The sequence below is a fragment of the Lates calcarifer genome, linkage group LG21 (assembly GCF_001640805.2).
Source record: "Lates calcarifer isolate ASB-BC8 linkage group LG21, TLL_Latcal_v3, whole genome shotgun sequence".
NCBI lineage: Eukaryota > Metazoa > Chordata > Actinopteri > Centropomidae > Lates > Lates calcarifer.
In genome coordinates, this window is record NC_066853.1 from 18,372,865 (window position 1) to 18,389,854 (window position 16,990).

At 39.9% G+C, this 16,990-nt stretch overlaps 2 protein-coding genes across 6 annotated transcripts; both read right to left on the minus strand.

Moving 5' to 3' along the window:
* Window positions 1–1,783: 1,783 nt before the first annotated feature.
* Window positions 1,784–8,374, minus strand: fhdc4 (FH2 domain containing 4). Its single transcript, XM_018665280.2, has 12 exons — window positions 8,226–8,374; window positions 7,236–7,797; window positions 6,224–6,285; window positions 5,425–5,527; window positions 5,215–5,300; window positions 5,027–5,127; window positions 4,854–4,924; window positions 4,655–4,762; window positions 4,476–4,546; window positions 4,276–4,393; window positions 4,035–4,199; window positions 1,784–3,955 (listed from the first exon to the last, which is right to left on the minus strand). The coding sequence occupies exons 2-12, from the start codon at window positions 7,596–7,598 to the stop codon at window positions 2,657–2,659; spliced, it is 2,547 nt and encodes an 848-aa protein (XP_018520796.1). The 5' UTR covers window positions 7,599–7,797; window positions 8,226–8,374; the 3' UTR covers window positions 1,784–2,656.
* A 2,309-nt stretch (window positions 8,375–10,683) lies between these two features.
* On the minus strand, window positions 10,684–15,969 carry LOC108876032 (arfaptin-2). Of its 5 annotated transcripts, none has more exons than XM_018665302.2 (10): window positions 15,713–15,969; window positions 15,421–15,529; window positions 14,683–14,791; window positions 14,194–14,256; window positions 13,547–13,633; window positions 13,318–13,421; window positions 12,848–13,069; window positions 12,613–12,770; window positions 12,334–12,508; window positions 10,684–11,612 (listed from the first exon to the last, which is right to left on the minus strand). In XM_018665302.2, the coding sequence occupies exons 2-10, from the start codon at window positions 15,517–15,519 to the stop codon at window positions 11,457–11,459; spliced, it is 1,173 nt and encodes a 390-aa protein (XP_018520818.1). In that variant the 5' UTR covers window positions 15,520–15,529; window positions 15,713–15,969; the 3' UTR covers window positions 10,684–11,456. The 5 variants fall into 5 exon arrangements, with proteins under 5 accessions (XP_018520818.1, XP_018520817.1, XP_018520819.1 ...); XM_018665301.2 differs by having other exon boundaries at window positions 15,642–15,969; XM_018665303.2 differs by lacking the exon at window positions 14,194–14,256 and having other exon boundaries at window positions 15,642–15,969.
* Window positions 15,970–16,990: the final 1,021 nt, after the last annotated feature.

The following is a 16,990-nucleotide window of genomic DNA, read 5'->3' on the forward strand; positions in this document are numbered from 1 at the left end:
AGCATGTATCATGTTATATTCTCTCAGACATTGCCCCATGAGTTTCTTGCATTTTTAACTGTAAACAGGGGAATTGCTAATTACTATGTACAATCTATGATGGCAGGGAAATGAGAGGGTATAGAGAAAGGCAGAGAGATGGGTGTGTGCAATCAGCAGGGGAGTCCTGCTTCTCCCAGTGATACAGTCATTTGGGTGGAGTCAGGTGGTGGTATGGGGGCTGGGGTCAGGTCACTTGATGATACATTTTGAATACATAATAATATAGGCTGTGTGTAGAGAAGACTAAATCAGATTTTGACTTAGAAATGCAAGAAATCAGTGTTTAAAGAACAAAGCAATTAGCTCAAGCTAAAGCTCAATGGATGCTAAATATTTGTCTCTGAAGGTTTAGTTGTGGGGGAGTGAAGAATGGGTCAATATAGATGCTCTAGGTAAAGACTTATGAGAGGGAAGGTGACAGAGGAAGGCATGAATGAAAAAAGATGGCACTGTATTACTGTGTATTATAATGTGGATGCACTGTGTGATGCAGGCAGTGGGGAGTTTGTTGGGGGTGGGGCTTGGGGTGAGGGGCAAACACAGTCATCTCTGGGTTCTATTCTGCAACGTGGAGTTGCCATGGAGACTGCTTCCATCGTCGTAGTTTAGTCAAGATGGCTGCTTCAGTCTGGCAAGAGCAGCAGCAGCACTGAGCAGGTCACACAGCAAAAACTGTAAGTAACTGCCAAGACTGACATATCTTGAATAACACATAACGTGTAATTAAGATAAGAATTCATATTTCTAACTATTTCTTCATATATTCTTAGAACAACACTACAATATGTCACATTTGCTTGAGAGAAATTATTATTATAGATAATGTATGTATAGTGGGCGGCACGGTGGGCAGTGGTTAGCACTGCCGTCTCACAGCAAGAAGGTTCTGGGTTCGAGGCCCAGGGCTTTTCTGTGTGGAGGAGTTTGGATGTTCTCCCTGTGTCTGTGTGGGTTCTCTCCAGGTACTCCAGGTTCCTCCCACAGGCCAAAGACATGCAGCTTAGGTTAATTGATGACTGTGAATGTGAATGTGAATGGTTGTTTGTCTATATGTGTTGGCCCTGCGATGGACTGGCGAAGGTTCAACGCCCGATAAAGTAATATTAACGGCTGACATAATAATGTCATTATGCTACAAACATTCATCACATCAGATGCTATTTTTGTAGCCTTTTTGACAGCTTATTTGAAGATGTTTAAATTATTTTATGGCCTGAAGAGGAGCAACTCTTCATCTTCTCTTAAACTTAACCAAAAGGTGTTACGTAGTTACATGGTCTGCAATTCAGACAGACAGTGGAAGAAGCACTCTTATTTCTGTTTTCCAGTTCAGAATTACAATGATGTACCTCTGCACAAGCATCAGCAGGCATTTGAAATGTTTTCTGGACTTCTGCCCTAGACTACAGCCCTAAATTTTGAAGTATGCTGTGTCATCACACATTTCAATTTGTGTAAACAGAGCCAAATAAATATGTAGATAATATTTTTTTTATTTTTGAATATGAATCCAAGATGTGAATTCTCTTAGGGTGGCGAGTTACCTTGACACTTCATATATTTTCTTATATACTGAAACTCTGGTATTAGTGTATATTTATTCAACACTCTCACTGATACAGCTGCAAAAAATAATTTTACTCACAATTAGGGGCAATACTCTGTAACTCTGTAATTTTGTGACTATGCATCTCATTCTTATAAATATTTATCACAATAAATAAAAAAGCATTCAGATTAATGAATTATACCAGTTTGTGTTTAAATGAGAACACAACTTAAACAGAAGGTCATTGTTAGGTCATAGTTATAGGTGTAAATATGGGCAGGCTGGTACCTTCCATCGTAACAGGCCACCAGGTGTTTGCCCTTTGACTAATTTGAGATTAGAACCCTTCGCTTTGTCACAGACAGTCCATGATTCTGCTATGCTCATGTACAGGCTGCCTTTGTAACACTGACCCATTTAAAATGGAAACAATGGTTGAATTGAGTAAGACTCTGAAAGCATCCACAACTGTCTGCATTTTTCATGTGCTTCTGTGAAAACAACAGAAGAGGATAACAAAGAGGAAAAAAACAAAGATAAGTTATAATTTTAAAACTGAAAATAACAATGTTGTATTCAAACATACAGTACAAGTAGTCATTTATCAAAGTATCAAAAATAACAATCAAACAGTTTGATTTCTCTATTATCTCTTACCATCCCACTCAACATTAGTTGAATATTTTAAGACACACTGTAAGTATTAACTCTTTTATCCAACTGTTAAAATGCATGGAAAAAAGCTGTGATAAAATGTTTTACAGTGAGTGTGCCTAGCATTCTTTTGTTTACTTAACAATATACACATTGCCTGGAAATCAACACCCCTACTTTCTGAACCAACAGTTTATTTATGTTACTGTTACATTCTGCCATCTAGTGGTACAATATACAGAATTTCCTCTCCTGAGCAAAAACACTCTCCAACCACATTCAGAAAACCCTCTGTCTCTTTACAACCTTTAACCCATCAATTTACAAAAGTAACATTACAGATAGCACTACAGCGTCACTATGATGAGTTCATTACATGTAACACTAAAATTACATGAGCTTCCCTGGACTTTAAATTTGATATCTTTCAAACTCTATACACCAGAACCAGGTGCCCTTATGAACAGTTTCCTTGCTGTTCTGCAGTTTGCTCATATCTCCAAGGCGTTTTAAAAAGCTAAAAAATAGTCCAGAAGTCTCAGTCTTCATCCACGCACTCTTATGGGGAACATTTTCACTGTTCCTCTGTAAGTGGTTGCCTGTGGGCTCCATTGAATTGTCCTCTTGGTTTTGCTCCCTTAGCCCTTCATCTGGAACATGGGCTGAAGAAACATTTGGCTTGCTTTTCTTTTCTGCTGATGGGGAATTCTGGTCATGAGCACCTGATTTTTTAAAGTTGCGAGACGTGTCAGTAAAATCAAACACTTGTTTTGAGGGATTGTGCTCAGCACCCTCTGCTGGCAGCATCCCTTTGTCTTTTGCCACAGGATTAGGAGTTCTGATTGGAGACTCATTCCACAGATTATCTTCCTCTTCCTCAGTTTTAGGGACTTTGGTAGGCAGAGTATGGCGGCGGCCAAGGTTACGTTTTGGGTTGGATGGAGGATTGAGCAAAAATCTAACCAAATCTTCATTGGTTGGGTCTCCAGGATACCTCTCTGTCTCCTCATCAAAGGTGCGCTGACGAGGCAAGGTGGTAGTTGGACCAGGAGATTTCAGATTTTCCAGAGAATAGTCCCCTGATGAGACACTGCCACGACTGTTCTGAAAGCGCAACACTTTTTTAGATGCTTCACGCAACTTTTGGGCCTCTTCTTCATTATTGTCCTGTATGTCCTCCTCATCAGTGGTGGCTGAGAAAGATCTGACTGAGGTGGAAATGCTGGTGGGCCTTTTGGCTGGTTCTGTAAATCCTCTAGAGTCCTCCTTTCTGGACGTTTTCATCTCTTCTTCATCAGAATTTCCACCTTTTGCCTTGTTATCCTCACCATCTGATTGTGTTTTGTTTTGTGAAGAGTTCTCTGTGAGTTCAACTGCTGAATTCCACTCTTTTCTGCCCAACTCCTTAAATCTAAATGAGCCACCTCTCTTTTTATTTCCAATGGGGAGGTTTGCCTGCGAGGTAATTTCTGATAAACTCCCATTGTTTGGGCTGCCATTTGTGGGGCTCCCATGAGTGGACAAGGGCCTTCCAGCTCTCCTCCGAGAGACACGATTGGTGAGGAACCTCTGTAGTACAGACTCTAATGCAATACCATCCATTTCCTTGTCTCTACTGGAGCAGGTGGCAGTGGACCTGCGCTTGGCAGCGCTCTGTAATCTATCTCTGTGTCTCCGCTTCACCTCTGCCATCTCCCGAGCCTTGTTTTCCTGTAGAAAACCATGCAGTTAATAGATAAAGCAGGATGGTTTTTTGTCTGAAGGAAAACATACCAGTATACATGCTTACCTGCATAGCCCGCAGAAATTTTTCACAGAAGGATTTAAAAATGGAGCAACATTCCTCCAGTTTGAACTTGCTTGGGTCTTCACAGAAGTATTCTGCCACAGAGTCACTCACTGACTGCAATTCTTGAAGATCAGTTTCTATTTCTGCCAAGCAGACCTCAGCCTCCTAGATGGAACCAAAATAAAAACATTAGAATATGTAATCACCATGAAAATTCACACCCACTGGAAGGCCTTCCCACCTTTAGGAAATCCTCCATTTGTGCCTTTAGGTCTTCCTGCTTCAAGGTGTCAGCCCTGGCATCTTGTACTTTCTTTACCAATCTTCCAAACTCTGCTTCAACGTCACCTTTATTTATCCTAAGAGAAAATTCTTAATTACGATAGTAAAGCAAATAAATAGAGCTAAAATGTGATGAGTGCCTTTAAAACAATTGTTTACCTGGCTGCAGGTTCAATGTGTTTGAGTTGTTCTGGAAATTCAAGTAGGGCCACATCTGCCTTATTAGCTTGCTGTGGTGGATATAAAAAAATCAAATTTGACAAACATGTTTAAAGGTACATAATCAGACTCTATATCACAATAAGATCAAAGTAATTCAAGTAATAAAAGTCACCTACCATCACAACATAATGCATAAGATTCATTCCAGGTTTGTTTGCCTTGGTGTCAGCTAACTTCAACAGAGAAGCCATTCGGAAGCCAACTGCACTGCCTGCATAGCCACCCTGTAATCAAATTAAACAAAGTAAGACTCAGCAATGCACAAACATAGAAGGAAGTCATCCAAGACTCCACTGTCACATCATATTTACTCACAGCATTCATGTAATTTCCAGTCTTCAGTACCAGGCGAATGACAGAATGGAGATGATCAGACTCCAATAGCTCTAAAAGAAGGCACACATGGTGTATTCTAAGTCTAAATTCTATTTTTGCTCAAAACCTGTTATGAGGCTTATCTATTTAAAATCTGGGAAAACACACTATACCCTTTCCAGCAGCTGTCATAGTGCCAATGAATCCTTTCATTTCATCCACGAGGGGGAAGAATTCCTCTTTGAGCACCAAGCTGCTGAGACGCTCTTCATAACTAACAGAAACAGAGTTTCCATCATTAATAAACCACCAGTGACATTTAACATATGCAATACTTGGAAGTATATTACAGGTAGCTCACCTGGGAATCTTGACCAGCATTAGCATAAACAGATCTGCTTCTGGGAGAGTGGATTGGTCACCCTTAAAACTGACTAGCTGCCTCACCTGCATTCATTGAAAGAGCCCCAAAAAGCCTTAAAATCAATGTTTTTATGAGGTAAAATTACGAGCAACAAGGTAATAAGATTTACATAACACATTAGAAAAAATGAGCAGCTGATTTAAGTACCTCCCCTTCATCTGGCAGCAGCTTGCACAGCTCCCGCAGTTTTCCAGTACCAAAACTGAGACTACTTCCTGATTTAATTTCTTCAATCATGTTGTTTACAGGCCTGGGGAGGGAGGTGGAGAGACAGACAGGGTTCGGTTCTTTGGTCAACAATTATCTTGATGTTTTCCTTTAGGGTTGGGACACCTCATGAGCAGAGTGTGTCATGTTAATACCACACTTTTGCATGTTTGGAAAACTTGCGCTGCCTACATTAACAAGCCTCTACCTGCTCAAAAAGCTCTGCAAAATTGCAACACTCTGGCACTTCAGAAAAACACACGGTGTACAGGATGTGAGATTGATGTAATATCTTTTGACTGAAGACAGAAACACATTTTACAAGGAAAATACAGCAGGAAAGAGCACTAAATGGTTAGATTAATGTGTAGAGCCATATGTTCTGTTTTGCTGCTGGTGACAGTTTGTGCACAAATGCTTATCACGTGGTCACCATTTACAAAGTTATTTTTCCGTTTCCTGTTCAATCTGTTGCACACGCAGAATAGCCTTAGGCCATACATTTACAATACCTCTCAATAAATGATCTGCAGGTTACCCAAGGGAGGTAACCTGTTGGTGCTGTAGAACAGTGTAGCTCAGACGTGCCACAACATGCTGGCTTTGAATGGTTTGTGAGCATGAGGCAGTCATGTTGCAGACTAACCTGTATGCCTCATCCTGCTTTGTTTTACACTGAAACATGAAGAGATTATTGTGCTACACCAATCACACCTTAAGAACACTACCACTGACTCACCGCTTGAATTGCTTTAGGAAAATTCCAATGTTCATGCTCCTCTTGGAGCTGAGGATGGAAACCTGGGAATGGAAACAGACACAGACCTGGATATAATCAGCTTGTCAGTTGCTAAGATAATTTCACTATTGGCTTGAGCAGTGTCTTTTGTATCACAGATACTTCAGCTTTCCAAACAGACAGTTGATTCCAAAGGTTAAGAATTCTTAGAGTTGATTGTATTGAACAATCAGGGCAAAGATACCATTTTGCATCACTGATACATTTTCTCAGTGTCTCTTTTGGAAAAGGGGGCATAGGTCAAAGTTAAAGTTTAGTAACAGTAACCCACTTTTGTTAGACTAATGTTTGACCTCTATTGGTCCACAAAAGAAATGACAGGAATGGATGTAACTAGATATGCAAATCCTTCAAAAACTTAAACCTCTTTGTCTTTGCTTGTTTTGACTTAAGACCTGCCTTTAGATAAATAGCAATACATGCAGTTTATTGTGTACAGTAGCTTGAATACGGAGCAAAAGTAGGCTAGTATACAGAATAGTCTTGCATGAGGACATAAATTAACCTTCCTTTAGCAAACAGTTATGAAGAATAGTGAGACTCCACCCTTGTATTGAGTGACTCTAATTCAAAACATGATGTTCCTAAGACAAACACACATTACATTATATTTACTACCATTATGCCATGTACAAATGAATTGATTAATTTTCTGCTCTTACAAGGGAACAGTCACATGTACTGTGAATTACGGCATATAAGCATGAGCTCAACTGAGGAGATCCTTACCCATATATATTAGAGAGTTTGCTGCTGGTTCTAGGTTGAATGTCTCTTGTTTATCTCAACTTAATGTCTTCAAACAAAAAAAGTCAATTTAGCTCCATAGCTCAGCATTACACAACAAAAATACCAAACATTCCAATCTATTATGCTACAAACCACTGGGGTTAAAGTATCACTCTGATTCAGCAAAGTGTGACACTTGTATCCTCTGACTGGCTGTACTCACCATTTCCCCTCCTGAGGCAGCAGTTGGCAGGCCCCTCAGACTATGGCGGTTCAGGGCCTTGAGTTGTTGCTGGCCCTGCTTATGGCTGAACAGTTCCTCCATGTGATCAGTGTCCAGCTCATATTCCCCATCAATCTTATCTGATGTCCAGATGTTGTGTTTTCCTATAACACAGTGTTTGGGAAGAGTTTCCCAGTTGAAATTGCGCATCCTGGAGCGCGCCCCCTTTGCAGTGAGGCCCAGGCCATGCAAGGGTGGTGGAAGGCCAGGGGCTGGAGGTGGTGGAGGTGGAGGTGGTGGTGGTGGTGGTGGTGGAGGTGGAGGTGGAGGAGGTGGTGCTGCGGGAGGATCCTCTGGTTGCATCTTTTGTCAAAGAGCTCTCTCAGAAAGTTTGGGATGCAGTCATGGTCTCAGTCACACATACAGGCAGAGGGGGAAGCCTATAGAGAATTTGCAGTGCAATAGAAGCTGCTCAGAATCACTGTTTTTTCAGGAGTGAAGTGCAGCCGTGGTGCTGGAGTGACTAGTCCAAAATGTTGTCAGTTAGGATGATGCAGTCAGACTGACAGAAAGAGAACAGGGTGGGGACACTGTTACAAACATTCCCATACACCACAACAGTGTTTAGCAATGGATAAAACATTCACTTTCTCCACAGTATCAAAATTGAATCACTGCAGTGAACTACTGAAAACTGGATAATAGGCTACCATACACTAAGTTATCTATCGTGATATACACATGTTGTTATGGGATTATTTTTGTGACCACTACAAAGAAATTGCTACTGAGCATGTTACGTTGTATGTGAATAAAAGAAACAACATGAATTTAAATTATGAAGTCTAACTCGTATCTTAAACAGGCCTGTTTTTATTCCGTAACCTTATCCATCTTATCCAACAAATAACTAAAACCATTTGATACGACGTTTGTTAATACGTTACAATCATTATCAGGTACAGATCAGGAGTTAGAACCAAAATTTACCTTAGTTTGTGATTCAGCAGCGGTTGTAATATCCTTTTATGTTTCCCTTTTCCTGCCTCATTTCCCAGCCCTCTTGATGAAATTTCCAAAGAAGAGAGTAACATCAGACTGGACAGCACAAGAGAAGTGTCGAAACTACCTGCGTGTACACGACACGCCCAGGTAACTCATTTATGTTCATGGCAGCCCACACCTTCCCGGCAGGCGGAACCTTGGGATTTATAGGCTTACTGGAGTCATTTGGCTTGTTGGCTGGAGTTTTTGGAGTTTGTTGCCCCGCTGTGTTTTCTGGCCAGTTGTCATTAAATTGTTGTGTGAGCAGTCCACTGGATTTATAGACTACTCCAGCGTGATTAACGTCCCGACTGATAGGGACAGAATATCGATTTCTTAAAGGTGTTGTAGGCGTTTAACACCATTGGCCCATGTGAACCAGTCAACTGGAACTTAAAGAATAAATCTCTTTTACAGCTCGTAGGCTAGGTTCCCTTACTTTTTGTTTTGTCAGAAAAAAATATATAAGATAGATTGAGTAAATTAAACAGACTACATACTTTGGTTAAATATTAAGCCATTTGACCAGTTCACACAATGGTATCTGTGGATGTGGGTTGGTGGTCAAACTGGCCTTTAACTATTTGCAGGGTAGTCAGTTAGCAGTAAGCACTTCAACTCTGTCTCAAAAATGATAAGCCCTTAGAGTGGTAGGTGTAATGCCCTAAATAGATTTGTATGCAAATCGTGTGGTTCTCCAAAATCTAATACAAAGGGAAATCCAGAGAGACAGTTTCTACTGGGCCTCCTGCCCCTCTTTTGCAGTACAACAAGAGGAGAGTGAAGGATCTCTTACCCAATAATACAAATCCTTAGAAGCTCATTTTGCTGAGTGCCCTCAATCTTTGAAAAGAATTCTGGAAGAAATGTGTGCCTTTTTGCTGAGTCAGGTATTTTGTAAACTCAGCTGTAAGATTAAGGCTCCCTGCTTTTAAGATAAGTGTATTAATTGAATATTTTCCCTTGAATGTAAAACAACCAACAATTATTTTTGGCTGCATACAAATATTCAGAGAAGAATTAAAGTAGTGATAACAAGAAATAAATTCCTAAGATAGTCTATTAATACTTTGTGTGAGCTGTGTGTCATTTCAAGATCAACTTGAAACTCAGTTTAACAATTTAACAAGAGAGGAGATTAAGAATATGCTTACAGGATCAATTCTGTGTTTGTGTTTGATTGTAATCAGTTGCAATTAGGTTTACTCACAGGAAAAGGAAATAATCATAAGTACATGTTTGTGATTTTGTGTTGTGTTTGTGTTGTTGTTGTGTTGCCATGTTGGCAGGTTTTATCAGCTACACATGCTTACGCAAAGAAAACATCCCGCTTGTTTAAGCTGTTAGTTGCCCTGTAAAAATAAAACTGGTCTTGTCTTAGTCAATATCCCTCAAGTGTATTTCTTACAAGCTAAATCAGCATCAGCAGACCTACAATGTGAAGAGTGTGAAGAGATACTGAAGAGATACTGGTATTTTCTTTTTCCTTTTAAAATAAATGTCACTGCATTTTTATTGTATGAATTTTGCTTGTCCTCCATTAGAGAGTAATTAACAGGTCTATCGATCTACTGTAATTATCTCATGCAAAAAAGCAGCGTGTTTCCTGTTTTCAACAGCAGCAAAGGTACAGAATTGCTGCTAAATTGAATTAAAAAAGAAAAAGAAACAAGAGCTGAACTAGGGATCAGTATGCTTACAGGCCTTGAAATGATGAACGAACATTTAGAGGAAATAATGAAAGTATGATTTCATGATTATGAAATAAGTAATGGGAAGCATGTTAGAGATATATCAGACTGTATTGCCATATACATACATATTACATACATTGTGAATCTTCTGTACATACTCCATGAACACTTTCCATATCAAACTGACAGATTTGTGTCAACTGCACAGTTAAGTGGAACAAAACATCCAGCAGACTTTATTTGAAATGCAGGACAAGACAATCAGCTGACTAGAATTTAAAAGAGGTTTACGTAACAATGTTATGTTACAAACAGATTGGTAAATAAATAACATAAAATAAGAAAAATGTACCCATACATTCTGTCCTTGAAGAGATGCTGAAATCTGCACTACTAAACTAGAGCGCAGGTGGTATCAGGTGTGTTCGGTACTGCATGTGTTTTAAGACTTAATAACTGAGTCTCAAACACTGGCGCCTCTTATTGAAACATTGTCAAAAATGATAATACACTGGCTATGTGTTGCAGTTTGATGTGGACTGTGTCTGTATTTATCATTGAAGCATCCACTGTATTGATTGACATTGTGTTACTGACAAGTCTTACATATGTTTCTGAGGCTTGTTTCCATGTGTAAACACTGGAGTCGCTGGTATGTGGATTGTATATAAATAAAGACCTAGACTGATACTTGGTAAACCTGTTGTGCTGAATTCATAGGGACAAATCTGAACGGTATCAAAAATCTAGGAGGTCCAATTAATTATGGAGTGTATATTAGGTTAGAGAAAATTACTATATTCACTGCATATATTATCCCTTCTATGTAAACTGTAAACTGACCATTCAGGCAGGTATTCCACAAAGTGATTAGAAACGTAGTGGGATAACTTTGAAAATGTTGTTATAACTTGATGACTTTGATTTAAATCTGTGAAATAAAACTTGAATAATGTGGTTCAGTCATGCATATTCATGAAAATAAAAACAATTCCAGAGTACATTTCATAACATTTTTTATCATTATTATCCCATTATCCCGCTAACTTGCTAATGTGATTTGTGGAATTCCTCCCATGTGATATACTCTGAAATATTAAAGACAACATCAAATCAACAAAATAATGCATGTGCAAAACTGCAGAGGGGTATCGCCACAATGGTAGACTATACTGTACATAAATGAGAAGTGATATACATGTAAATGATTGTGCTACCTAAAGAATTGCAAAGTAACAAAAGGTCTTTTCGTGACTTAACAAAACAAATTCTAAATACAACTGAAATCATTGTTCCATCTATGTAAAGTAAGTGATACTGAAAAACATTACAAAACTGATCTGTCATGTTTTTCTTTATCACCAGCCGCTACTGATCCTACAACATACTCCTTTATACATTTGCCTCATGTCCATCTAACCATAATGTCTTCACTGACCAGCTTGCCACTGTTCGTGTCAAGGAGCTCAGCCTTGAGAGGTCTTTACTGCTCCTCCAGCCAGGATGGCTTGTCTGATCCTGGGGGCTTTAACTTTACATTGAACTGTATTAGAGTTTGTTCCAACTGCTGCTGGTTGCCAGCAAAGTAAGCTGAGATAGCGTTATGGAAGAGAAGCAGCTGCTTGTGCATCACCTTCACCTAGAAAAAGAAAAAAAGAAAAAGAAAAGGAACAAGGCTGCTATTACAAACACAGTTTAATGTGTTTACAGGAAAGCACAGCCCACAGACATCAATTAAAATGACATAGCTGCTCAGATGACTTCCTGGGGAATAACCTAAAAACAACTTGCACATTCCTCTAAGATTAATTCCCAAATGTACAAGCAGACCATTGAGATATAAGATATTTCAGGCATGAAACGTCTTACATACTGCAACTAATGTTGAATTTATCTTTCTATTTTTTCATTAATTTGGTGAATATTGCAGAAAACATTATTATGATGTAGAAAATCAGCCTTAAACTCTATGCTGCAGTCAAAAAGTTCCATTCAACATGGGACTTAACAGTGTAAACGAGGCAACAAATCAATGTGGTGTAACAAAGCAATGATGGATTGTAAAGCATCCACCTAGACCAAATATGATTAACAACTTGTTTTTCCATATTCAGAAAGCCATCCAAAAGCACTGTTAAGTGGTTGGAGCAACACCACACAGAAAAGTAGTTGAAATTTCGAGCCTGTTTCATGACAAGCATCACTGATAGCTGTGGTTAGATATGGTATTAAGACTGTGTGAATGTCACAGGGCCCTGGAGGACTCATGGAGTACTACTAGAGGTCAGCAAAAACAAGATTCCACACTCTTTAGATTATGAGAGCATTTCAAAGAAAGAAGAAAATTGTAAACTACAAACCTTGTTTTCCTCCAGGAATTTGAGTTTGATGGTGACATCACTACGCAGTCTTTCATATTTGTCTCTGTGGATCTGGTAATCATGCTGTGCCATCTCAATGCGGACCATGGTAGCTGCATCCCTAGGGCCCAAACTCAGCTCCTCCAGATCAGAACGGTAGGCATCAAACTCAAGTCTGCACACAGAAACAGTAAAGGCTGTCACAGTCTTCATGTAGTTACACTACAGGAGTACAGATTATTTTCCTCAACTCCCAAATGATATGTCAGGGTCTGTTACCTTGCATTTTCATACAGCTTAATGGTCATCAAAGTATCCTCCATTGTTTTGTTGACCAGGGTGTTGATACTGGACACGAAGAAGTTGATGGCACCGAGCAGAGCTTCGCCATTCTTACACAACAGCTTCTGTGTTTCTGCATTATAACCAAATTCATCCTGCAGAGAAACAGAAGTTTTATATACTGATTGCATTTTCATGTCACATCACACAAAGAGCTTTGGCAATACTATACCTGCAACTCTGGGGACTTCTGGCTGAGGTCGGTGAAGGTGTCTCCTAAAGCCTGTTGCGTCTGCACCATGCTTTGAAAATGACTGATGAGTGCAGTGGCCAGTCTTAGAATGTTTTCATACTTGCTCTTGGTCTCTCTTAACACGTCAATCTGAGCCTCCAATTCCAGGTCTACTGTTCGTGAGCCTCGGCCAAACCGCTCTGAAAACATCTGCTTGGTACACTATATAGTGGATATGGATAGAGATTCAATTAAACCCATCATCAATTTCATTTGGGAATATGATGGAGTTAGGGTAGGACAAAGACATGTAACCACTGTGACTGAAAAATGCATGTGTAAGTCACAGAAGAACTACAAGTGCATACAAGTTAATGGGGGTAATGCAAAGAGGGGTGAATAGGATTAATCAATCAATTTTATCAGGTTCTGGAGACTTAAAAAAAATATCTACACAAAGTGCATAATACCTTGTATGTGTTTATGCCCCATTTCTTGACACTGTCCAATTTCTCCACTGCCACACCACGAGTCACTTCTTCTGTTGAATTACTAGTGTTATGGTTTGATGACCCTAAAAGAGAAAAAAAGAATCCATGTTATTTTATCGAAGTTTACACAGCAGAGATTTACAGAAAATTGTGTTGGTCATGGTAACGAGTGAGGACAGTGTGGACAGGATGATGAACCTGGTGATACCTGGATGCTGGTCTGGGTGTTGGGCAAGTCGACTGGCTGCAGACTGGCTTTTAGGCAAGCTAACACCCCTGGATTTCATGCGAATGTCTGAAATGAGCATGGTGATGATAAAGGGTGAGGATGAGAAGAAGGCATGACAGTGGAATATGTGAGGAGCTTGGTAGTGAGATATGCAGCTGAACAGTAAAGTATGTAAACTGAAAGGAAAATGTTAGGCTCTGTGGTCGAAGATACATAATAAGTAGGAGTTAAAAGGGGGTTTGAAATAATCCACCATGCAGGCTGCTCATGCAGAATGAAAGGATTTATAAAAAAACATGAAAATGGACTTCATGGGATGAAAGGTAAGTACCAAGCAGTGAGAAAACAGTCATCCAAAGTGCATTTTACAGTACAAGAGAACATCCTTAATCAACATCAGTATATTTCATGTTACAGCCCTGAACTATCAGGTTAGTGCATCCCTAATTCTGACAGCTGCCAAAATATTTCTTGTTGCTGAAGCTGTGAGTTGAAAATGTACAAGCAAGGTTGCATACAATCCCCTTGGTCAAGCAACATCAAAACCTTTTATGGGGAGCCAAACCAGACCAACATATAAAGGTTAAGTTAGAACACAAAAAAGGGTCATTAGAATACACAGCCACCTGGTCCTGGTGCAGGGGCTCTTCTTCTGTCCAGATAGTCAGGGTTGAAGCGAACAGCAGGCCCTATGGGATATAGTGACTCTCTAGTAACTCATTAAAATACAAGGAGGAAAAGCTCTCAATACGGTTTCTTAAAGGGGCATTAAGTATCGACTTCTCTCAGTGAGTGAAGGCTCGAAACAACACTGACATATCCCTGGCACAGTTAATAACTGCCTGCAATTGACAACATACCGGGGGGGGGGGTTCAAAACAGAAAGCGTAACAAACAGTGAGCTGTTTGAAGCCAGATAAGTCAGCACCTGGCAAAGTAATTGCAGGGTCATTTGTATTTACTGACAACCCTACTGAAGTGATGTATAGTTACTAGCGTAAAGCTATGGTACACCAACTAGTACTTCATGAGCAGAGCAAACTGGGCCTGTACTCTGAAGAACAATCAACAAAGCAAAACCTGTAGAGGATGCCGGTCAGTTCTGGTAGTCGTACCTTTGATGGTGCTGGTTGGAATGATGCCCCCTGCAGGCCCTCCATAACCTCCTGAGACAATGCTGGTTTCATTCAGGTTGGGTCCAGACACCATCACCTGCTGCAAATCCTGATGGATTTATAACAAAATGTTGGAAATAAGTATGATTTAGAAAGTAAGAAATATAATAACAATTTCATCCACAGCACAGCGCACCCTTTATAACATTATGAAAAGATAATGTGAAGAAGTGGTTCACAAGTAAAGAAACCATGCAGTTTTTGTCATATTTTGTAAAGTAAAATCAATTGATCCAAGTCAACATATACATAGTCACAACACCACCCATTTGTGTTGGCTCTCTGTATTATTTTCCTCACAGACAGACAGACATATTATTCATGTGGAACCAAAGTATTCCAATGAGACACAAATGATGAATTACATTTATGAATTATATTGATTGCATGTTATGCAAAAGCTCATATAACCAGAGTGTCATATCCCAGTTAATGACAGAATTTCTCCTTTTCCATGCTCTTAAAGCACATAATTTCCAGTTACAAGTATCAATGGTGATAGTGGTATATTGCTACTGTTCATAGCTGCAGGCCTGTGCATGGTAACAGGCCTGTGTAGGTAACAGCTGGCCTAACCAGCCTTGGTCCCAGTCTGTGCTGGCATGTTAAAAAGGACGGAGAACCACAAACTAAGATTAAAATGCTAATGCATAATTGTCAGTGAGGTGACTGACTGACCTGCTCCAGGCTGTCATCCTCTGTCAGGGTCCCTGTGTCTCCATTGCTGTTAATGGGGATCTCCATGGTAGCAGCCTTGCTCATGATACTGTCTGCCATAATGAAATCTCTGTAAGACAGCACCAAACACTGACACATAAAGATGGGACCATAGTTGCATTTTAACAAAAAAATAGTGCAGCTTTCTAATCCACGTCGACATGAAATAACAGCTTGCTTACACTGATGCTATCGTGGCTGGCTAATATCAGCGGTGCTGATGTGGCTACTACTTGACAGCTAGCTTCCTCACCACTGTAGCGACCTGATATTGGAGCCAAGTCCAAGTCGCCCGAAGGAGAAACAAGCCGTTGTTTTCACGGACCGCAGACCTGAAATGTCAGATAATTTCAACGGGAGAGCACCGTTGTCTTTAATTATTACTGAATGCTACATCCATGATTATTTATCCGGCAACGTTCACGTTATTTGCTTGCTTCCATTTAATTCAGCCAGAAAATCCCTGCATCCAGCCAGCGAGCAGCTTTAGTAGTATCACTTCGAAATAAAAGTTTGCGTGATTTTTATTCTCTTGTTAGTCACGTGATGTGGCTTTAAAAGTAAAGTACTCCGAGAGGAACGTTAACAGTATATTATTTAGTGGGTTGTATTTTACAAATGAGAGGCTAGAAGCGTATAATGTGAATGCATGCTCTTATTTTGAAATATAATACCTTTAACGTAGCATCATCGTCAAGCCTCCTCCCCCGCTCCATCTTCCACGTAGTGCAGTGCTGACGTTGCGTTACACCTAAGCTGCAGTGCCGTCTTTCTCCTTAAGATGTCACTAAGAGCTCGCTAACCAGGAAGAAGCAAATCTGGCATGTCACAGATATAGTAACTCTCCACCAGTAACTCCATTATTAAGGCGCTGGCCCCTCAAATGTTGTGAGTATTAATCATTAGAAGGAAGGTTTTTGTGTCCTGCCTGTTTCATTGATTGCAATATCTCTTGAAATCAAACTGTATAAATACAGTCGTTTGTTTTCTGATGTGAAAGGCCTCAAGTTAGACCTCACCCCAGTAAACTGACCACACTTCCAATTATTTGCCTCATTTGTTTCAATCAGGGATGCTAGGAGAGTGCACATGGTCTCCAAATGTAGAAGTTTTTTTCTGTAATTACTCCAGCTCTGAGGAGAAAACCAACCATTCACACCCACCCACAATGGATTCTTATGGTAAAAAAGTTAATTTTCCTTGATGTGCTGATTTCCGGCAGATGCCATACTTTCCAAAAATCTAAAATCTCATGTTGAGAAAAGCATTTCCCCCTTCTTGCGTCCTCTTCATCATCATCCTCCTCCTTTTCTATCAGATGTGGGCACATGACTGAATTTAACTACTGCATCCCTAAGATCAAAGTCAGCTAAATGGCACATGATGAAGCTGGGTTATTCATGCTTTCCCCTTAATCAACAAATCAACATGTCAAAGGCTATTTGACATGATATCTGTTCTGCTTTTGATCTTTCTGCCAAAATTAATGATTTTTGAAAACTCAAGGGTGTGCGGTGCACCATATACAAAC

Excerpts from the sequence above, each read along its gene's own strand:
- fhdc4 (XM_018665280.2), bottom strand. The coding sequence starts at position 7,598 with ATGCAACCAGAGGATCCTCCCGCAGCACCACCTCCTCCACCTCCACCT. Across the intron at positions 4,925-5,026 it reads TATGACAGCTGCTGGAAAGG|AGCTATTGGAGTCTGATCAT; the intron begins GTATAGTGTGTT and ends GCCTTCTTTTAG. Across the intron at positions 4,394-4,475 it reads CACATTGAACCTGCAGCCAG|GATAAATAAAGGTGACGTTG; the intron begins GTAAACAATTGT and ends ATTTTCTCTTAG.
- LOC108876032 (XM_018665302.2), bottom strand. The coding sequence starts at position 15,519 with ATGGCAGACAGTATCATGAGCAAGGCTGCTACCATGGAGATCCCCATT. Across the intron at positions 13,070-13,317 it reads GGGGCATAAACACATACAAG|TGTACCAAGCAGATGTTTTC; the intron begins GTATTATGCACT and ends TCCACTATATAG. Across the intron at positions 11,613-12,333 it reads AATTCCTGGAGGAAAACAAG|GTGAAGGTGATGCACAAGCA; the intron begins GTTTGTAGTTTA and ends TTCTTTTTCTAG.